We start from the raw sequence: 23618 nt of genomic DNA, 5'->3' as shown, positions 1-23618 counted from the left end.
ATGCGACAACGCCTAGGCCAATAGGAGGAGCGGCTGACGGGCCGACCAATCAGAGGACGGCGGGTTCTTTCAAACTTTAGACCGGAAATAGTTGATGGCAGCGCACGGTGTCGATTAGATTCACACTGAACTTTCTTTTTCTACTTTTGCACTTTGAAATTTAAGTTTAGAGGCTTTAAATAAACGTTTTAGTTAGAGTGAGGACACATAGAGCGTTATTTAACCGGCTGGATACGGAGACACGGAGCTAACAGCTAACATGGCGGATTCTGCAGGAGAGTGTCGGTGTGAGTAAAAATTTAAGTTTCTTATTCACTAGTTGCATATTTGACTGTGTGTTCACGTTATGTTGGTACAAAAACATCGTATTGATTCAAATAAACATTTAATGTGTCTAAAAATGTCAAAGTACTGCGAACTGTTTTTGCTTAAATTAAACGGTAGAAATGTATAAAATGACTGAACCGACGCACACAGTTAAAAATATAAAACGCCGTGGTGTTGGAGATATCGACCCCTGCAGATGAATGAATCTATGATTTTATTGCGTTATTGCGTTGGTTTTTGTATATGTATTTATAGTAGATACACATGTTTATATTTGTTAATACATTCAGTGATGGAAGAAGTACTGTGATACATTGGTAAAAGTAGAAATACTCTGTTTATAGTGCTGCATATAATGTTCTTCTGTTTGACTAAAGCTCGGAGTTTAAGTACATTGACTGCAGCTGTTAAGACCTTTAGGTTTGTGTAAGAACCACAGTGAGGGTTTAGATTTAGTCTTATTAGAGACACATGTCGTCCAGTTATAGCAGACTTTGTGTCAAGATGAACCTGCAGATGCAGGTCAGAAGAGGCGTGTGTGTGTATTAACCAACAGTGTGTGCGTTGTGCAGATGACCGTCTGACTGCAGAGCAGATGGATGAACAGAGGATCCAGAACGTGGCCTATCAGTACCTGTGTAGGTTGGAGGAGGCTAAGAGGTCAGTGACTCTAAGATGAATCACTAATCATTACTTCATTTTTCCCATCATTAATCTTGATTTCAGTCTAAAATGTCAAAGAATTGTGAAATAATACAGTTAAAAGTGTTTGTCCAAACCCTAAAAACGGATCCACCTTGTTACAGAAGACTAAAATGATTAATTGATTGTGAAAATATTTACAGATTAATTTTCATCATCAGATTAAAACCTGCAGCATTTAGTCCAGCAACAGAAAATTACCTTTCTGATCATCAATTTAGTCGCTTGCTGAAGTCCACATGATCTAAACCAGAACCAGCACTTTTCACTTGTTTTTATAGATGATGATAAAAACGGCTCTTATCTAGTGGTGTAATCTTTGTCATCTGCTGGACTGCTGGATAATAAAACCAGTTAAAACAGCTTTTAATCAGCCAATAACCATAGTAACTGAGCTTTGGTGTTAGTATTGACAATAGCATCCGTTTACCACAGTGATGGAAGACAGAGTAATACACTTCTCACTCTTTCCTTATCTTTTTTACCTGTCAAGGTGGATGGAGGCATGTTTGGAGGAGGAGCTTCCTGCTCCCACTGAGCTGGAGGAGGCGCTGAGGAATGGAGTTGTTCTTGCTAAACTGGGTCATAGATTTGCTCCTAACGCCGTTCCGCTGAAGAAGATCTACGACCCTGAGCAGCAACGATACCAGGTCACATGACACCATAACACAAACTACACACCAACACACAATAAAGCACTTTCAGCTGTTTATACCTGTTATTCATGAAAATGACTTAACAAATTAGCCATGCATCAGTAATGAATAATCAGGTGTGTGCAGGCTGTGGGCCTTCAGTTCCGTCACACTGACAACATCAACCACTGGAGGAACGCCTTAACAGCGCTGGGACTGCCGACGGTCAGCGAACACACCTATCCATTACAGCACTGATCAGAGTATGATCGGCTTGTTGTATTAATCACGTGTTGCTGTTTTCAGATCTTCCAGCCAGAAACTACAGACGTGTATGACAAGAAGAACATGCCACGAGCTGTTTACTGCATCCACGCACTTAGGTAGCTCTCCTGTCCACCTGGGCCCTGTATCATGTAAACTTCTTATTGTTGGTTTATTTTAAAACCAAAGTGACCAATGAAAAGCCTGAAACTGTTGGACTAATCTATAAAAATGTGGATAATTATTATTGTATAATAATAATTGGTTATTACCACTTTATGGCCAACTCCTGTCCCGTCGCGATCCTGTAGCAATGATGACTCATTATTTCTACTGATCTGATTGGCAGGTTTTGATCGGATTCTCTGGAGCATGTTAGCTGTGCAGCATCTGTTGCCATGGTGTTATAACTCAATTAAAAGTGATGCATGATACAGAAAGATACAGAGAGGGATAAGACACTAATCTGGTTTTGGGATACAGGGCTCTGTTCACCTGTCTGGTTATCTGTCTCTGCAGTCTGTACCTCTACCGACTGGGTTTGGCTCCACAGATCCATGACCTATATGGAAAAGTCAAGTTTACAGGTAAATATCAGGTGAACAAGTGAATGTCCAGTTAGCTGTGTAAAGATTTCACCTGGATCTGATCACTAGATATTTACTACGCTAAGTAACTGATATCTAGACTGCAGTTCTTGACTGGTCCTGTTGGTTCTGAAGATTCAACTGTCCAGGAATCTGTGTTTGTGACAAATTTGTGTTCTAAGCTCAACAGAAACTTCTTCCTTTATTTCCTGCTTTATGTGTAGCAAATTCTGTTATAAAAGCAGAAACCTCACGTTCTTTCTCTAGACACATATTGGTGTTAAACCCGGGGGCTCCCGGAGGCAGCTGTGCTTCCAGAAACATTTCAAATCCCTTAGGTTTGTACCTGTAGCTTGTACTTGCACAATTCCTAGTGCTTGTTCTGCAGGCATGTCGCTAATTTACTTGCTTGATATTGAGTTGTTTTTTGTTTTTTTTTTAGATTGAAATTGTTATTCTGGGCTTAGTTGAGCTTTCTAGCTTGACGTGGGTATGCAACATGTCTAGTTGCTGCATGTTTAGTAGGCCTTTAAATGGTTAATGGAAGCAAAGCTGCCCCTGATGCCTCAGGTTTAACAGGTTAAAAGTTCTGTGTGATGATTCTTGTGCTGAGCTGTGGTGTCGTTATTTTCTCGTGTGTTGCCGTGTGTTCAGAGGAGGAAATTAACAACATGAAGCTGGAGCTGGATAAATACGGCATCCAGATGCCAGCGTTCAACAAGATCGGAGGAATCCTGGCCAACGAGCTGTCAGTGGATGAGGCTACAGGTTAGAGAGTAGCCCTGTGAATGGCTCTGAGGAAAGGAGGTTGCACTGAACTCGCCTCATCTTTTTTTTTTTTTTTTTCATCAGTCCATGCTGCAGTGATTGCTGTTAACGAGGCTGTGGACAGAGGGGAGGTTACAGTGACGGCGGAAGCTCTGTGGAACCCGAATGCCATGCTGAGGGACCTGCAGGGGCCACTGGTCAGTGTCTATCAGGAGATGCTGCAGCAGGCCAGAAGAAGGAAAGCTGAGCAGGCGGCAGGCAGGGTGAGCTCCGATCTCTGATTGGTCAGTGTTATGTCTACAGGTTAAGTTTGGAGGGGTGTTGCTGTCACTTCCTGATCTCTTATTTATTGATTCAAGTTTCAGATGGACAAGATGTGTTCAAGGTGTGCATGGCAGCTCCTCTGGGAGCTATGGTTATGGCTGCCATAATACCCTTTGTTTCATGCAGATGTTTACTTGTATGTATAATTCTGCCTTAACTGTCCAATTAGATCATCATCTACACTGGATTTATATGTGGACTCTAGTACAGCACATTCCTGCTCCCTCAGCTTCTGCGTTCTTAACTTTTTCTTAACTTAAGTGATTTTCACATAGAAACTTTGGACAGTGATGAGAGAATAAGGTCCAGACATTATGCGGATTAGTGCCTTCAGACAGGTAGCACAGTGGGAGTTCGAGTCACACGTGTTCTCACATGGGAAGTAACGCTGCTTGATTTCAGTGAGGGTGCGTGTATAGAGTGTGCAAAGATCGCACTCTGACATTACCTGGACTTTGTACAAGTGGCCTTTCAGGAGACAGTGCGTGTAGCAATAAATCCAGGAAACCAGGAAACTGGTTTGAGATGAAACAATACTGGCTGTGTTTGGCTAATGCAGTGATTCTCTCAGTGATTTCTTGACCCAGTCTAGTCTTCGTCCACGCTCTGGGCTAACATGTTTAAAGGCAGGAGAGCTCAAGATATACCAGAGTTTTCGTGGCTCAAAACTGACTTAATTTGTTCAGGTTTAGCTTTGCATTTCACATCTTTCACATTACTTCCAGTGAGAACATAAAAATCTAAAAACAGCGTTGTTATCTGGTGTGTGTGTGTGTGTGTGTGTGTGTGTGTACGTGTTCCAGTGCCGAGGTTGTGAAGAAGAGAAGGACATCTATGAGGAGTATCTGACTCAGAGAGAGATTCAGGACAACATCAACATTGTCAACGGTGAGAATGAGTAGTTACCTGTTTATCATTATATTAGATGACCTATCACCGACCACTCAGCTCGAGAGGTGAACGTCAGTGACAGTCTCCATGTGTTTATTTGAGAAAGATTTTCTGAAACACAAACTGGTCTTTTCACTGATGCTACCTCCAGAGGCCATCAGCATCCATAAACCGCTTGGGGCTTCATCCTGAGGACCTTTACACCCTGAGCATCAACAGTGTTAATTCTTTGAATCAGTCATTTAAACTGTTGGTATAAAATATTGTTGTTTTCCAGATTTATTTCTGTTATCAAAGGCTTTATTAACACTTATGAATATTTTTTTCCTTTTTAATTCTTTTATTTCTCATCAAATCTGTTTTCTCTTCTTTAACATTGGATTGGTCAGTTCAATCAGCTCTGGAGCAGGTGGATGAAGCTCTGGACTCTGCAGATGAACTTGCTCTGATCGCTGCTCTGCAGCTGCAGTGTTTGACCCTCAGGGACGTCCATTCCAACAATGGCCCCTGGTACCTGGACCAGCTGGCAGCAGACCGCCATCAAAAAGCTCTGGTAGAGAAATGCACACAGAAATATAGATCAACATATATTTAGAACACAGTACCCAGCAATTCATTTCTGTGATCTGTGTAACCCCTCTGTGACCCCTGACCTCAGGATGAGGACTGTGTTGAGTCTCTGGAGCCCTGTGAGCTACAGGAAGGTGTGACTGTCGCTAACCGGGAGGCTCAGAGATCCAGAAACAGTGAGTCTGCAGCAATGAACACATCATTAGTTAATATCAGATGAACTTTCTTATTAAACATAATAATGTATGTTCATACACGTGATCTTTTCTAGCATGAACTTCACATGTTTTACTGTATGAAATTCTCTGTGACAGTGCATGCAGCAGTGCAGAGTGTAAACGCATCACTGCGCAGCTCTGACCCCCGACACACTGTCAGCTGCCTGATGACTTCTGACCTGCAGCTGCCTGAAGTGTTTTCATTTGCAGCGACTCTGTATCATCGAGAGCTGCAGCAGCTGCAAGGACGGGCTGCACAGGTACACAGGAGCTCACCTGAGACTTTTGTCTCAAGCTCTCCTGATGAATTATTAGTTTTCATCAGGTGATTTTTTCACTTCCTGTCACTTTAATAAATTAACCTGAGTACTTTTATTGGTAATGAATTTAAGTATTTCAGTACTTTCCTGATGTCTCCACCAGGGGGAGCTGCAGCAGGAGGAGCTGTTTGTTGCAGTGGAGATGCTGTCAGCTGTCGCTCTGGTCAATCAGGCCTTAGAGGCAGGAAATTTGCAGCAGTTCAGCTCCTCTTTGGTCAGTCCGTCTGCAGGACTCTGTGATGTCGACCACACCCTACTGCACAGGTACACCTGTCTGTCTGTGCACCTGTCTCCCTGTTCATACCTGTCTGATGATGACAGTGCCGTTTTTGTGGTGTACAGGTATTTCGAGTATCTGCTTACTGTGAAGCAGCAGGCGGGAAAAGATCTACTGACCTGGAACCAGCTGCAGGAAGGAATCAACTGTGTCAACAATTCTGTGGAGGACGAACACCAACGTATGTAAAGTACACACATGGGTACACACCCTAATTTTACCAATATTCCTTAGGTGGAAGAAGGCAGTTCTAGAGATTTCTTTAATGTATTAGGTAAATGAGATATCCTGGTCAAAGATAACTCTGAGATTCCTTAGAGTGTTACTTGAGGTGTGTGTGTGTGTGTGTGTGTGTGTGTGTGTGTGTGTGTGTGTGTGTGTGTGTGTGTGTGTGTGTGTGTGTGTGTGTGTGTGTGTGTGTTCGTGTGTGTGTTCGTGTGTGTGTTCGTTCAGGGCATGTGTTTTCTCGGCTGGTCCTCCTCATCGTCCTGGTTTCGGCTCCATCTTCTGCTTTTAGATTCTGTCTTCTAGTTTTTTTGTGTTATGTTGTGCCATGGATCAGTCCTGGTCCTTGTTGGACCTCTGGGGCCATATTCCCTAACATTCTTGGAATGTTCTCAGGGAGCTCCTAACTTAACCTAAAAAGTCTCCTCTGGGAGTCCTGTTTTAGGATTTAGGAAAATTCTCATAGAAACTGAAAAACAAAAACTTCTTTAGAGATATCTTAGTGTTACTTAAGTCCACTGCTAAGTCATCTTGGGTAAGAATGTGTTTAGACACAATTAGTCTCTGAGATTTGTAAGATTACCCTTTTTTCTCTTGGATTACCAGTAACCAGGTTTCTTGAGTGCATTTAAACTTGTTCCCCAGTTACCAGAGAAACCTTATTTCTTTCAGTAACCTGTGACTAAAGGAGCATCGTCTGTTTTCTCCGTCTCCTCCTTCATATGAGCTCTGACACGTTATCTCATTCAGTTTAGATTTAGATTCAGTTTAGAGCTCATTTATTTCCAGGTCTTTTTGTTGAGAGAATTAAGATTAAAATCCCCAGGTCCTGCTTTTACTAACGTTGCTGCTTCTATGATCATGTAAAGGCTCCATTTTTGTAACATGTTACATTAGACAGTGTTTACTGCGACTCCGCATAGTGTGACAGTGTCACACTACGTAAATATTAAGGCCACAGGAGCCAGAAACAGAGTTTCTCAAAGTTTGTTAAACCTGGTTCCTGGGATACCCCAGGTGTTCCTCTGACCCCTGTCTGATCTCTGACCACAGAGCTCCTGGCTGTGGGTCTGGTGAACCAGGCTGTGATTCGAGGAGACTCGCAGCAATTGCTCTCTGCTTTGCTCCTTCCCTCCTGTGGAGTGGATGAGGTTTTACCTGCCAACACCTGCAGATACCTGAGTCTGCTCAGCAGAGCCAGGCAGCACAAAGCTCAGGTAAATCCACACAGGTAATGCATGCAGGTCACCACAGCTTCTTTAAGACATAAACAAACTCTGCTATTTAATTGTTTCTGAAGAATCAGTTTAGGGGTTCTGTGTTTTTCACCTGAATTACCATCCTTGTTCTGTCCAATCAGGTGAGCAGAGACCCAGGAGCTGAGCTGTGGTTGGCTGATATCCAGGAAGGAGTGAGGAGAGCCAATCAGCAGAGTCAGAAAGCTCTCAAGTGTAAGTCACAGATTTAACTTCAGTCTCAGAGAAAGTGGAGTGTGGCAGGTTTAATTCTTGACACGTCTTGTAGTTTCTGTGAACCAGTAACTCTAAAACTAAACCAGGTTCTGGATTAACAAACACCTCAGTGGTTCTAGTCTCTGGATACAATGTGTTAAATCAGCAGACTAAACCTTTAATGCTAAAAATGTTCAGTTTTTAGAAATGTGTTTCTTCCCTGCAGGTTGTCTTTAAAAATGATATTAATGGGTCATAACTGTGTCTCTGTGTGTGTATGTACACCTATACCTGTACCTGTGCAGTGTGTCTGTCGGTGGCTGCAGTGAATCAGGCTGTAAAGGAGAACATAGTGACTCAGACTCTGCGGGTTCTGACTCTACCTGAGCTGCAGCTGCAGGGAGTCATCTCTAACTGTGCTGCAGATTATCAGAGAGAACTCAGCGCCCTGATCACACACAGGATTCTTGCAGGTAAGTTGTTGTTCAGGCTAATGTTTAAATGTTATTTATCAGAGTGAAGAGTTTATCAGTCTCTGAGTCCAGTATTGCACAGTCTCCTCTAACAGAACAGCTGTTGGTCTGAGTATTCTCCCTTCAGTGAACCCGGTATCAGTGCTGAAGATTCAAGATTCAAAAAATCTTTTTAATGCAAGAGAGAAATTGTTTTGTCTTGTAAATAAAGTTTTTGAATCTTGAAGCTGCTGTTCTGTCAGTGAACAAAGGTTATTGTGTTGATCTTCCTGATCCTGTTTTGGATCAAACAGATCTTGTTTTCACAATCCTGGAGTCCTGCTCTGTCCACTCTGACAAAGTGACTCTCAGACTCAGAACAACAATCTGACTTAGTGCTGATTTATCTGCTGGAAACTGGAGACTTGGTGACAACATGTCTCTAATGAGTCGATCGAATCCACCTGAACGTGAGCTTCACTGGATCAGACTCAGGAGGTCTGAGCTCTGTACAGAGGAGCTAACATGCTCACTGACACTGATGATCTTCAGTCTGATTCTGAAATATTTACACGTCACAGCTTCCTGTTTATCCCTAGTTATCAAACCTTCTTATTTAATATGAAAATATCTGTGATTTTGTAGCTGCTCTCAGACCTTGTTCCAAACTGTTCAGAACACCATTTAAAGCTGATGACAGTGATGCACCTGGAGCCGGAAACGGTTAAAAAACTACTTTATTACTTACTTTCAACACACACACACACACTCTCAGCTCGGTGCAAACTGTCTGTGTGCAGGAGACAACAGGAGTCCGTGGGTTCGAGTCCGACTGGAGGACTGCTCCTTTTATTACTTTCACCTGAACAGACTGGAGGGAAATTGGGAGAAACCGAACAGTTTCATCCACAACAGTGTGTTCATCGACAGACAGGAGATCCAGGTGAGACACACCTGAAGGTCAGAGGTCACTGTTAGGGTCTAGATTCCCCTTGAGGTAATCTCTGTCAAAGTACTGAGACCTCTCTTTGTTATTCTGTGATTGGACAGCACGAGTGATGTTGTGCGCGTGTGATGTCATGTCTCACCTGCAGGAAGTTATCAGCAGTGTTTCAGGTTCGTACAGTCGCAGCGTCCTCTGGAGGAGCAGCGAAGCCCTCTTCATTCGTCTGCAGGCTCTGTGTCGAGGTTTCCTGATTAGACAGAAGCTGGAGGCTCGGCAGCATTACCTGATTAGCCAGACACCTGCTGTCATTGTGATTCAGGTGAGAACTCACCTACCTGTGGGGAATTCTGATTGACTGGAGTCAGGCTTACAGTTAATAACATGTCTATGTTTGGTTTCAGTCTCAGTGGAGGAGGTTTGTCCAGCAGAGGACGTACAGACAACGGCTGCAGTTTCTCTACATGAACTGGAGAGCAGTGGTGAAGGTCAAGAAATAACTCTGACCTTTTTTTTTTTTTCTTTCTGTTTATTTTAAGTTGCTTATATTATAATTCAGTTTTCATTTTTTAATATCATGAATGATGATTCTAGATATCTGTTGACAGACCTGAGCAGCAGCCTCAACAGATGCATTTCTTCCCTGTTCTCTTCCTGTTAATGAGACATTTCACTGTATAAACAGATCCAGTCGTTTGTGAGGATGTGGATGACGAGGAGAAAATATCAAGCTCGTCTGAATTTCTTCAGATGTAACGTGAGTCCAGCTGCTGTCTTCAGATGGCAAGATGGAAAATTGTGATCTAAAACATCATCACAACAACAAGAACTGTGTCACTACTTACTTTTAAGAACACACAAGGACTTGCAGCTCTTAAAGGCCACAAGCTGTAAAACGGTCCAAAAAGTAAACTTTTAAACAATTAAGTCATAACTTTAGACAAAACCAGGCTAACAGTTTGTACTGGTTTCCAGTCTTTGTGCTAAGATATGGTTTAGCAAACATACTGATATTAATCTGAACAACTCACTCAGAGAACTGAACCGTTTAACGACCAGGGACGCAGCATGAGAGTTCTCTGCCAGCCAGAGAACTCTCATGATGCCAGCCATCAGAACTCTCTGATGCCAGCCAATCAGAAAGCAGAATTGCTTGTCTCCATTGTAACAGTGTGTGTCCACAGGTAGATGCCATCATAAAGATCCAGGCTTTCTTTAGAGCCAGCAGAGCCCGAGACCAGTACAGGATGCTGGGTAGGTTCACTAAAAAGCTTCTGCCTCTGATTGGTCTGTCACTTTATTACATCAAGCTGTTTTTTTTGGTGTCAATTGTTAATTAGCCCCTCCCACCTATTTTAGTTCACTCGGACACACCCCCTCTGTCTGTGGTCAGGAAGTTTGCTCACCTGCTCGACATGGGTGATGTTGACATCAGAGAGGAGGCGGAGCTTCTGCGTCTGAGGGAGGAAGTGGTGAGAAGCATCCGCTTCAACCGCCAGTTGGAGGCAGACCTGGACCTAATGGATCTGAAGATTGGTCTTCTAGTCCGTAACAGAGCTACGCTGCAGGTATGAATAGAATCTACGGTACAGGTGAGTCACCACAGTCCTGGCTTGACTCATCAGGATTTTGGGTCCTTTGAACTTTTCTGTCTGAACAGGAACTGGTGTCTCACTGTAAGAAACTTACGAAGAAGAACAAGGAGCAGCTGTCGGATATGATGGATGTAGAGAGAAGTAAAGGACTGAAGGCTCTGAGTCGAGAGAGGAGAGAGAGACTGGAGGCCTACCAACACCTGTTCTACCTGCTGCAGGTGAGAGAAGAAGCAGTTGTTACTTGTGAATATATGTGTAAACAACTATACCCCTCAGGATATTTCAGTTAGGGTTTGAACACGTTCTGTGCGTGTTTGTTGACTAACCCGACTCGTGGAACAGACAGCGTTAGATGTGTTTCTGTCGGTGAGTTACACCTGCTTTGTTGCTTGTGTAACAGACACAGCCTCTGTATCTGGCCCAGCTGATATTCTTGATGCCTCAGAGTCGCTCCACCTCCTTTATGGAGATGTTGGTCTTCAGTTTGTTCAACTACGGCTCCGACCGCAGAGAGGCCTTCCTGCTGCTGCAGCTCTTCACTGAGGCACTGCAGTACGAGATCAGGTACTATACAGTCAGTACAATAGTACACAATAAAACATAGTAACATAGGTTACTAGGCCTTGATCAATATCTGTTTCTCTCTGTGATGTCAGACTGAAAGTGGAGCAGCCTAAAGACGTGGCCACAGGTAACCCCACTGTCATCAAGATGTTGGTAAACTTCTACCGTAATGCACGTGGTCACAATGCCCTGCGGGAGTCTCTGGGTCCGGCATTGCAGGATGTCCTGCTGGACCGGACAATCAGCATCAGGACTGACCCGGTGGATGTCTACAAGACCTGGATCAACCAAACTGAGACCCAGACCGGACACAAGAGGTCTGAACAGAAAACCAACCTCTCATTCATTCCCCTGAACAGACTTGTATGTCTCACCTGTCCCTCTCACCTGCAGCTCTCTGCCCTATGAGGTTTCTCCTGAAGATGCCCTGTGTCACCCTGAAGTCCAGAGACGCATTAACATTGCCATCATCAACCTGAAGAACCTGACAGACAGAGTCCTCAAGGCCATAACCTCCAACCTTCACAAACTGCCGTAGGTCTCCACCTGTTTACCTCCAATCTCCAGAGACTGCTCCAGGCCTCACTCATCCACTGTACTTTATGAATCTAATGATTTCTGTCTTTCTGTGTGTTCTAGTTACGGTTTACGTTACACAGCAAAGGTCCTCAGAGATGCCCTGAAGACAAAGTTTCCTGAAGTCAGTGAGGACGAACTCTACAAGGTAAACCCCAGTTATGCTGGTATAGTTCTGTGCTCCCAGTTAAACCCAGCTTAATATAGTCTATCTCATTAATAATAAATAAAATGTATTATTATTAAAGGTTTGTTTCTGTTGTTTTAGTAAAAATGATCACATCACTTGGGTTGGGTGTCCAACCGTTCCGCAGGGTTAACTCTCATCTAAACATTTACATTTTTGGTGAAAGACTTGGGACCTGATTTACTAAAGGTTTGTGCTGACTTTATATCGCCCGCAAACAAACAGCACAAACTGACCCACTAACATTGTGCACTGAGGACTGCATCTTTTGCAGTGGCTTTGATTGTGCCTGTATTTACTATGTCATGTGCAGTCTGCTTTTTCTTGGATGGCTGCTGTTATTTGGGCAACGATGAGGCATAGGAGAATTGAAAGAAAGTGTCAACTACACATGCTTACCACTTGTGTGAATATATTCGGACTGTAACAAGAAATATATAAGACAAACATTATTTGTCCAGTGATCTGAAGAGCTGTTGGCTGAGCTACAGCTGAATTGGAACCATTCACAAGAAGGAGTGATGTGATACCTGCCAAGCAAACTTGCATCTCTTGATTTTCTTTGCATCAGGGTCATTTCAGCTTACTGTAGCTGTTGCAGCTGCGTTCTCCCAAAGTAGGTTTTCATTTGTATTTCTGGGCAGAAAGAAGGCATTCAGTTCAGGTGACAGGGAGGCAGCAAAGAGAGTCCAGAAACTGCTGTCTGTCAGGATCAGGGAGGGGAAGGAGGCTTACAGCAGCATAACAACATGGGCATGATGACCACTGGCTACAAGTGAGAGGTCACTGTTGGGCTCAAGTGGAAACCCGACTTCTCCAGGTAGATTCTCAGATCACTCTGCCATGTAAACGTGTAACCAGGTTTCTAATCAATTTTTACCAGAGATTGTCTGCAGGACAAAGGCTGCAGATACTCACCACTCTACTACTGTCAGCTGAGGAGCAGCTGGATGAAAGCAGAGATCATCACGCAAAATGATGCTGCCTCCTTTTTTGAAATCAAGTCCAACTAAAACTGAAACCAACACAGTCACTATTCACAGAGTCTTTCTTTATTTCAGTTTGTTCTTTAAGAACGAGAAGAACCTGTGACTGTCTGTACTGGCACTGTCAGTCACCTCCCCTTAAAAAAAAAAAAAAAGAAAAGAAAGAAGAAAGCAGTAAGCTGTCTTTTGTTCATATCTGTCTACATACAGTTCTGTGGACCATTCTTCCAAAATCGTCCCAGGGCAAAGGAGAAAACCGAATCCGGTTTTGCTGCCTGTATACTCAGATTACCAGTAACCAGGTTTCTTGAGTGCAGGTAAAGGCTCTGTATGTGTTGTTCTTCAACATATCTTCAACCTAACCCTGCATCTAGAGAGCGTTCCTCTTGGGTTGAAAAAGTCATGCTTATTGCCTGTCAGCCCCATCTTGGAGTGGAGGATGCCATCATGCATCTGCTCCATTGCACCTATACCCACCTAAGCAAACCTGGGGTCTTAGTGAGGATCATGTCTTTTTATTTCTCCAGTGTGTTTAATGCCATCCAGCCTGCACTGGTGGGAGAGAAAGCAAAACATGCAGGTTGACACTCCCCTGATTTCTTCTTCTTCTACCAGTTAGTCGCGACTGACAATCATAATCATTATAGAGGTCATATTTATCACGCTTCATTGCACTACATTTCACCCTAGAGCATTTTTTATCTTTTTCATCAATCTTTAGATTTTCTTTATTTATATTGAGTTTCTTGTATTAATGTTATTTTGTATGTTGGTGTGGATCTTTTCTGTTTGTGGTTCTTTTAGTTTAGTTTTTAATTATATGGCATGGTGAGTATTGTACTTTTAGGTGAGTCCTTTATAGCATCAATGAACAGATGGTTTGTTTGTTTGTTTGTTTGTTCGAAAGGATCCTGTGTATGGTCATTTACCAAGCTCCATGACAGAAACTAGTGAAACACACAAACTCCTTATTTGAATATGATCTTTTGCCCCTGAAAACCACCCACCAACGAAACAGACCATTGTAAATCAGGCCCTTAAGAACTTAATGTGGAGCGCCATCTTGGCTTGGTAGATTGGATTTCTGTTTGTCTAGACTTCAGAGTCTGGTACCAGAACCAATGGATTCTGTAACAAAGTGCCTGTACTGGTCCCAAGCTACTGCCTATAGAAAGACTTTAACGGCTAATCTGAACGTAGCTGTGAAATGTTTAATTTGAGAGGGATGTTTTCAAGTTCTGATGACATCTGGCTCTGGTCCTTCTGGAGGCAGCATAAATTTATTCTAAATGTTTTGGGACAAAAGTAAAAGAACATTTATTGGTTAGATGTGGAGTCAAAGCTTTGGCAAACTGAAACTGATATGACAGGAGGACCTGTGAACTCTGTAACATGTTGCTGACACTGATGCAGGTTCAGGGTCTGACTGAACAGACCACAGAACAGAGGAACTGAATGCTATCCTAATGCTGCCTCACTGTTCACTTCTGCTCCTACAGATTGTCGGGAACCTGGTCTACTATCGCTACATGAACCCGGCCATTGTGGCTCCTGATGGTTTTGATGTACTGGACCGATCTGTGGGCTCCACCCTGCAGCCAGAGCAGCGCCACATCCTGGGCTCCATTGCCAGAATGTTGCAGCACAGCGCTGCAAACAAACACTTTCACGGAGATGGATACCATGTCGGAGCTCTGAACCAGTATATCAGCCAGACCCACAAAAAGTTCAGGTCAGAGTTTAAATTCATACCCTGCAGAGGAAATATAAACAGTCGGGCTGGGTGACAGATGGAAATTACATTTACATTTACATTTAGTCATTTATCAAATGCTTTTATCCAAAGCGACTTACAAGTGAGGAACAAGGCAAGCAAACAAAATTCAAGGAGAAACAACATCAAAGCAAAGTGCTATCAAAAAAGTGTTTCTGTTTCAAGAGATGTACGAGAGTACGAAAAGCAGAAAAGTTTTTTTTTTTTTTTTTCTTAATGAATTAATTTATTTTTAAGTGCAAAGGAAGATGCGGAAGAGTTGTGTTTTCAGCAGTTTTTTTAAATATTGCAAGTGAGGTGGCTGAGCGAGCCGTGTTTTGCAGCTCATTCCACCATCGTGGGATCACTGAGCTGAACAGTTTTCCTTGGTGTCTACTGTGTGGTGCTGGTACCACCAGACGTCGTTCACTGGTCGGGCGCAGTGGATGGGAGGGGATGTAGACCTGAATGATTGAACTCAGATAAGATAGAGCTGTAGAGTTGACCACTCTGTAGGCAAGAGACAGAGCTTTGAACCTAATCCTTGCAGCCACAGGAAGCCAATGCAAAGATCTGAAGAGCGGTGTGACATGAGACCTTTTTGGTTGATTGAAAATCAGGCATACGGCTGCATTTTGGATCATCTGCAGGGGTTTAGTCGTGGATGCCGGTAACCCCATCAGCAGAGCATTGCAGTAGTCAAGATGAGATATAATCAACGCCTGTGCAATGAGTTGGGTCGTGTACTCCGTCAGGTAGGGTCTGATCTTTCTGATGTTGTTGAGGGCATATCTACACGACCTAGAGACTGTGGCGATGTGTTCCGTGAAAGAGGGTTGGTCATTAATAATGACCCCCAGGTTTCTGGCCGTCTTAGTAGGGACAATCACCGCAGATCCAATGTTAATGCTGATGTTGTGTTGTGTCGAAGGTCTGGCAGGGAAGACTAGAACTTCAGTCTTGGGAATGTTAAGTTGAAGGTGTCTTTTTCTCATCCAGGCAGAGATGTCAGAGAGACAGGCAGAGATGCGAGACAAGACAGTAGAGTCACCCGGTGGAAAGAACAGGAAGATCTGTGTGTCATCCACATAGCAGTGATAGGAAAAGCCATGTGAATGGATGTTAGAAGCTAGAGAAGAAGTATAGATGGAAAAAAGAAAAGGACCAAGGACTGAGCCCTGCGGTACACTGGTGGAGAGGTTATGAGAGTCGGACTCACGCCCCTGCCAGGATACTTTGAAGGATCGTTCGGATAAGTATGACGAAAGCCAGGCTAGAGCTGATCCAGAGATGCCCAAGTCTGAGAGTGCAGTCATAAGGATCTGATGGTTCACAGTGTTAAAGGCTACAGATAGGTCTAATAGAATTAGGACAGAAGAGTTACCTGCAGCTTTAGCCACCCGTAGGGATGTGTGTGTGTGTGTGTGTGTGTGTGTGTGTGTGTGTGTGTGTGTGTGTGTGTGTGTGTGTGTGTGTGTGTGTGTGTGTGTGTGTGTGTGTGTGTGTGTGTGTGTGTGTGTGTGTGTGTGTGTGTGTGTGTGTGTGTGTGTGTGTGTGTGTGTGTGTGTGTATGTATAGAAGCGTCCTAGAGTGTCAGCTAAAGACTTACTGAAATCCCTGGCACATGCTAACATTTTTGTTGACACATCTACAATAAGGAAGACATCAAACAAGAATGGAATACATGGGAGGACACCACGGAGGAAGCCATTGCTGTCCAAAAGAAATATTGCAGCACGTTTGAAGTTTGCAAAAGAGCACCTGGATGTTCCACAGCACTACTGGCAAAATATTCTGTGGAAAAATGAAACCAAAATTGAGTTGTTTGGAAGAAACACACAACACTATGTGTAAAGAAAAAAAGGCACAGCACACCAACATCAAAACCTCTTCCCCACTGTAAAACATGTCAGAGTCCTGAACTCAACCCAATTGAAATGCTGTGGCATGACCTTAAGAGAGCCATTCACACCAGACATCCCAAGAATATTACTACACTGAAACAGTTTTGTGAAGAGGAGTGGTCCAAAATGACTCCAGATCGTTGTGCAGGTCTGATCTGCAACTACAGGAAACGTTTGGTTTAGGTTATTGCTGCCAAAGACGGGTCAACCAGTTATTAAGTCCAAAGGTTCACATACTTTTTCCACCCTGCACTGTGAATGTTTACATGTTATGTTCACTAAAAACATAAAAAACATATGATGTTTGTGTACTATTATTTTCAGCAGACTGTATTGTTGTGAGTTGGATGAAGATTGGAGCACATTTTATGACCAATTCATGCAAAACTCCACATAATCCCAAAGGGTTCACATACTTTTTCTTGCCACTGTACTTGGCCAGAGTCTCATCAGAAAAGAGGTAAAAACTGTGTGAAACATATTTGAAATATACAAAATAGTGATTAGTTTGCATTTTTTCTATCCGACAATGTAGACTCACGTTACCGTTTGTTCCTTATATCCCCAATTGTGGAATTGAGAACTTTTTCACCAAATCAGGCAGCCAAAGTCAACACTATAGTTTGCTGATACTACCACAGAAGCCCCACCTCTAGATCTGATTGAACAATGAAGAAGAAGGAAAAAAAATGCAAATGACGTTGAGTTCAGACTTTCCAAGCACAACAGTTTAGAGCACCTCTGCAACAAAGACAAGGCACCTGCAACAAAAGCAGCACGTGAAACGCCGCTAAATGCACCTGATTCTGATTATGGTTTTAATGTGACAGGATGCAGTGTATCATTACTGTGATGATGTCTGATATTTAACAGGAAGTTCCTGCTGAGCGTCTGTGATGTACCTGAACCAGAAGACAGATTCAGCATGGACGAATACTCCGAGCTGCTCATCCTCAACAAGCCCGTCATCTACATCTCAGTCAGTGAGCTGCTCAACACACACAAGGTCAGAAAACCCAGAATCTTGATCAGGATCAGCATCAAACCAGTGACTCCACCTCTTTAGAGGTTAAATTAAGTTGATTTCAGTTATTTGTAAAGCGCAAATTCACAACAGAAATCATCTCAAGGCACTTTACACTGTTTAAGCTTTAAGACTTTACAAAATATAACTGTACTGTATAATGAATTAAATGGAAAACCCAACAACCCCACTGAGCAGCACCAGGAGACAGTGGAGAGGAAAAACTCCAATTTGGAGGAAGAAACCTCCAGCAGAACCAGGCCTTAGTGTGGGTGGCCATCTGCCTTGACTGGTTAGGGTGCTAATTCCAGTCAGGACTGGAGGCTTTTTAAAGAGTTACTAGGCTCAGAGGTCGCATTGTTGTAGGGGGCAGCATTGTGTCCTCACAATAACATGCAGAGCAGTGGTTACGTTTCAGTTTCTTTTAGCTCCTAGTTTACCTGGTTGGAGTAGGCGCCTTAATTCTAGTTTGTGACCAATTAATAGTATGTACTATACTATATAATACTAACTATATAATTTTCTAGATATATGTATTGTTGGATTTTCTTCAGATTGTTCCAGAAAAGCCTATATCACACTAACATACAGACAACCGGTCACACTTAGATTCACACCAATGGGCTATTTAGAGTGACAAGTTAACCAAACTGCAGGTCTTAGGATTGTGGGAGGAAGACTGAGAAAACACATGGAGAAACTGTTTCTGTATCACGATGTTATAATTGCTTTAAAACTACTTTTTTGATTTAGAGATAAAGGACAGGTTGAATATTAGTCTTTAATTGGGTAAAAACCCATGAGTTCTGAATAGGTTTTTTGAGTAGAGGTTTGACTACAGCAACTTTAAAAGCCTGTGGTAAGTAGCCTGTTTGTAAAGATAGAATGATCTGATCTAATATGGATGTGCTGAACAAAGGTTAGACATCTTTGAGAGACATGTTGATGGTTTAGATAAATTAATTATAAATATATAAATTAATTATTGAAATAAATTATTGAAATGATCTGCCAGGAAGAGGAAGAAGCAGTCTAAGTGAGGTCATGTACGTTCATTTGAGTCTGTTTGCTTCTAGGAACATAATAATGACTTTGGTGGAGGTGTTCTCACTGCCTCTATGTTGTTTTCAGTTGTTGCTGGAACATCAGGAGGTTCTGTGTTCAGACCCATCTGACCCCCTGAAACTGATATTGAGGGATCTGGGATCTATCCCCACCCTGCAGGAACTCATCGGTATTACAAACTGATACTATTGCTGATAACACTGTAGTCCAGTGTGTGGTTGACCTTTGTGCTTGCATGTGATCTGGATCATTCTGAGTCTGCCTGCTCTTCTACAGGAGAGTCTTCATTACAAGCAGATCCAGGATCTGAGCCTAGTAAGATGGAGGTTTCTCTGACTCTCACTAGCAAGTTTGACATCTTTAACGACTCAGACGACAAACCAGACGCCCGAGGGCTGCTGCTCAGGTAGCTTAGCATGTTAGCCCCGCCTGGTTATGTAGCTCAGCATTTTAGCCCCTTCTGTTTATGTACCTTACCCTTATCTCTGTTTTTCAGCATGAAGCAGCTAATCATTGATGTCATTAGAACCCAACCAGGTGATTCTCTGAGTGACATTCTCAGAACATCCACGTCACCTGACCAGGTTTCCTTTTTTTTTTTTTTTTTTTTCTTCCATATATTTGGTGAAAAAAAAAAAAGTTTCTCCTTAAAGTCAAAGCGCATAAACAATCAGTGTCAAACCTTAATTAAAAATATTTAATATAATATTGTGAATAATATATGAAATAATATTTAAAATATTTTATTTACATTCCACTTCACACTTGATCTGTAGCAGCTGAGTTTATGATTGCTTATTTTCTGTAGAGACATGGACCAGTTTCAGATGAGCTAAACAGACCCACACTGTTCCACTGCTACTATGTGAATTAACAAAACTGCAGGAAGCCTGATAATTAAATCACTGTTTTCCACACTGTCAGTCACAGAATGATGATGAACAGAAACTGAGTGAATCTTTAACTTTAGAGAAATGGAAGCTAAATATAACATATAGTGTTATATCTAACATAATATATAAATGACCCTCAGTTTCTACTCTGTTCCAACAGGAAGCATGTCACGATTGGCTGGTTCAACGACGGGCTCGACAGGACGCTCGAACACCTGAGAAGATAAAAAGGAACCAGTCACTGGTAGCCAACAGCAACCTCAGTCTAGAGGAGAAGAAGAGGAAGATCCTGAGGGGTCTTCGTCGTCTAGAGGCCCTCAGAGTGCTGAGACCACCTGAGACTGAAAACCAGATCCTGCAGATGATTGCCAAGGTGATACAACACACACATTAACACATTTCCATGATTTAAAGAGACATTGCACTGATTTAGTGAATCTCCTGCAGACGGACTTTAAACCAGCAGTTAAGTCTAAATGAGCTCACAGTGAGTCAAACCTATGAAAATGGATCTAAAGACAGACCTACTTCATACTGAAAACCAGTGCTGAGCGGAATCAAGTGTATCATGTTGTGCATCACGTTGTCATATTAACTGTGCAACTGATGACCATGTGTTTGGATGCTTGGTGTAATGTGTTATTCTCACATGTTACAAACATGGAGGAGTGTCGGTAAGTTAATTCAGTAGGTTCTGTTGGTCAGTGGTTCTCCTGTGATGAAAGGAGGAAACACTGGAACCACTTGACAGAGCAAGAAAAACTGGGACACAGAATTGATGCTGATGAAGATTCAGGATAAGGATAAGTGGAAGTTTTAGTAGCCGATCTGCTTTCAGACTTTCAGAGGTTATGTCTGTTACAGTGTTGTAGTTGTTGATGATGAAGGCTAACCCCCATCCCCACCCACCAGGACATCCGTCAGCAGCGTCTGCACCGTCAGCGGCGGGGGGCTGAGCTCCTAAAGCTCCGTGAGACTCTCAACAGTCTGCAGGTAAAGAGCAGCTTCCACAGTGAACAGGTAGACTACTACAGACATTACATCACTTCCTGCTTGGACAACCTCACCACCAACAGGTATAGGTGAACCATCCTGTGCTCTCAATATCTGCTTGTGTTCACAGAGACTAAAACACTGACTTGTTGTGTTGCAGTAAACCTACCAATAAGAAAACAGCAGAGAGCAAAGCAAGGAAGAAGGTTCCTGCTCTGAGTTACAGTGCCGCCCGCCTTCACGAGAAAGGAGTTCTGTTAGAGATCGAGGATTTGCCGACATCACAGTGAGCTTGTTGGGATTTTAATCAAACAATAAAATAATGATAAAACAGCTGGTTCATAAAGACAATTGCTCGTTATAATTAATATAAATTTTAAATAATGTTTTAATAAGTCATCCCTATTAATTTATATTATAAATTATATTATAACATATTTCTCTCAATATTCTTCTTTCCATTTTCTGTTCCAGGTTTAAGAACGTTGTGTTTGACATCATTCCCGGATCAGAAAGGGGAAGTTTCGGCATCAAAGCTCGGTTCCTCGGCGTCGAGATGGAGGAGTTCCTGCTCAAATACCAGGTACACATCAGGACAGTTATGTACCTGAATCCGTGTATATTCCATGTGTAGCGTGTGTTTGATGTGTGATGTGTGTTTTCCAGGATCTGCTGCAGCTGCAGTATGAGGGCGTAGCCGTGATGAAGATGTTTGATAAGGCAAAGGTCAATGTCAATCTGCTCATCTTCCTGCTCAACAAAAAGTTCTTCAAGAAATGATCCAAGAGAGGCTCTTATCTTACACCCCTATCTCTGTTTTTATATTCCACTACGTTATTCTTTATCTACTACAGAGTGAGGCATCTTCCTACACTCCTGTTTCTGTTGAGAACCATTCAGGTTTTAAAGTTTTGTCATTTTTGTTGAATATAAATCAAATGTTAAATATAATAATTCTACATTTTAACAAACCAGTAGATAAATAAGATTACACAGAGTGAAGCATCGTCCTTATTCTCATATCCCACAGTCCCACTCTAAAAGCACTTTCTAACCTATTTTAAATCTCGTCTTCCTAACACTCCTATCTCACTACAGTAACATTTTAGAGTAGAGTGAAACCTCTTTTTCACTCCTACCTCTGCAACTCACCATGTCTCTAACCCTTTGACAACACGATCTGTGATTTGATCAATACTCTGATCAGATCAGTTTAAAGACGACAATAACTGTAAATATTTTCTGTCCGATTTCATCTTTTTTTCATCAATAAATATTTTGATGTAGTTTCTGGAGAGTTTAACTGATCAATTGACTGATAATTGGTTTAGTAATTAAGTGTGAGCAGATGTTATATGACTCAGTTCATATTTAGTAATAAGTAACTGATTGTTGTCATTGATTATTAAGAAGGTGATTAGTTCCTCAGTTGATCGCTCGTTTGGCTTTAAAAGGTCTGATTCTTTTTGTTTTTTATTGTAAACAATCTGAACATCAACACAGCAGATGCGTTTGTTTCAAGTCAAGTCAAAAAGCTTTATTGTCATTCCAACCACATATAGCTGACGCAGTACATAGTGAAACGTTTCTCCAGAACCATGGTGCTACATAGTAACAAGACAGAACATAGAGCTGAGGACTGCTAAGTTGTCTTAGCCACATAAAGTGTATCCTGTGCAACCTAGTGCAAACAGTGCTAGAACAAAAAAAGTGCAGACAGACATCTGAAGACGGTGCAAAACAAAATACAAAACAGCAGCGACCAGTAACTGACATGTACAATGTACATCTGATGTACTGTTAAAACGATGGTGGAAATTATGCGAGAACAGCAAGTTCAACTGATTTTGTGCACAAAAAAAAAAAATAATAATCGGCCTGTAAATATTATAAACAGTTTGCAAACAGACAGCATCAACAGTGTGCGTGAGTCGGTTCCATCCAGCTCAGTTCAGTTCCTGTGTGTGTTCCTGTTTGTTGTGTGTGTGTTGAGGAGCCTGATGGCTTGAGGAAAGAAAGTGTTCAACAGTCTGTTTGTGAGGGCCGAATGCTCCGGAACCTCATCCCTGATGGCAGAAGTGTGAAGATTGGGTGCGAGGCGCAGGTTGTCTTGTCCACAATGCAGGTTGCCTTGTGGATGCAGCGTGTGGTGTAAATGTCCGTGATGGAGGGGAGAGAGACTCCAATGATCTTCTCAGCTGTCCTCACCATCCGCTGTAGGGCCCTGCGATCCGAAACGGTGCAGTTCCCAAACCAGGCAGTGATGCAGCCGCTCAGTATGCTCTCAATGGTCCCTCTGTAGAATGTAGTCAGGATGGGGGCGGCAGATGGGCTTTCCTCAGCTTCCTCAGGTAGTAGAGACACTGCTGGGCCTTTTTGCTGATGAAGCGGGTTTTGAGGGACCAGGTGAGGTTCTTCTCCAGATGAACACCAAAAAATGTGGTGCTCTTGACAATCTCCACTGACGCTCCATTGATGATCAGTGGAGAGTGGCCATCTCTTTAGTTTTCCCAATGTTCAGAGACAGGTTGTTGTTAGCCTGACGCACACAGACAGTTTCAGGACTTCATCTCTGTAGGCAGACTCGTCATCCCCTGACATCAGCCCCGATAGTGTTGTCCGCAAACTTCACTATGGTGTTTCTGGTGTGTGCTGGTCTGCGGTATAGAGGGTGTAGAGCAGTGGACTCGGCACACATCCCTGTGGGGAGCCTGTGCTCAGTGTCCGGGTGGAGGAGAGGTGAAGTCCTAGTTTAACTGTCTGTGGTCTGTATGTGAGAAAGTCCTTTATCCAGGAACAGATGAGGAGTCCTAGGTCAGACAGTTTGCTGACCAAGATGTCAGGAATGATTGTATTAAAGGCTGAGCTGTAGTCTACAAAGAGCACCCTAGCGTAGGTGTCTCTGTGTTCCAGAAGGCTCAGCGCAGTGTGGAGGGTGATGCATATGCGTCCTCAGTCGATCTGTTTGCTTTGTAAGCGAACTGTTGGGGGTCGAAGGTTGGAGGGAGGCAGTCTTTGATGTGTCCTAGGACCAACCGTTCCAGGCAGATAGTGATGACAGGGGTGAGTGCAACTAGACAGCAGTCAGTGAGGCAGGCTGTGGATGATTTTTTTGGGTATGGGA

General features: G+C 42.8%; 1 protein-coding gene across 1 annotated transcript; it reads left to right on the top strand.

Moving 5' to 3' along the window:
• Positions 1-89: 89 nt before the first annotated feature.
• Positions 90-21781, top strand: iqgap3 (IQ motif containing GTPase activating protein 3). The gene is made up of 38 exons (XM_026371401.1): positions 90-287; positions 900-987; positions 1523-1679; positions 1812-1889; positions 1971-2047; positions 2448-2515; positions 3170-3283; positions 3368-3546; positions 4411-4495; positions 4888-5051; positions 5157-5244; positions 5383-5546; positions 5710-5870; positions 5949-6064; positions 7162-7325; positions 7469-7559; positions 7865-8032; positions 8812-8954; positions 9106-9276; positions 9359-9442; positions 9640-9711; positions 10139-10208; positions 10314-10522; positions 10615-10767; positions 10950-11113; positions 11206-11430; positions 11507-11647; positions 11753-11837; positions 14362-14594; positions 17393-17525; positions 18675-18777; positions 18885-19014; positions 19105-19192; positions 19662-19874; positions 20414-20577; positions 20655-20780; positions 20969-21077; positions 21161-21781. The coding sequence occupies exons 1-38, from the start codon at positions 260-262 to the stop codon at positions 21272-21274; spliced, it is 4920 nt and encodes a 1639-aa protein (XP_026227186.1). The 5' UTR covers positions 90-259; the 3' UTR covers positions 21275-21781.
• Positions 21782-23618: the final 1837 nt, after the last annotated feature.

Source organism: Anabas testudineus, chromosome 16, assembly GCF_900324465.2.
Source record: "Anabas testudineus chromosome 16, fAnaTes1.2, whole genome shotgun sequence".
Classification (NCBI taxonomy): Eukaryota; Metazoa; Chordata; class Actinopteri; order Anabantiformes; family Anabantidae; genus Anabas; species Anabas testudineus.
Note: the sequence above shows the minus strand (reverse complement) of the source record. Positions and strands in the feature narration are given on the sequence as shown.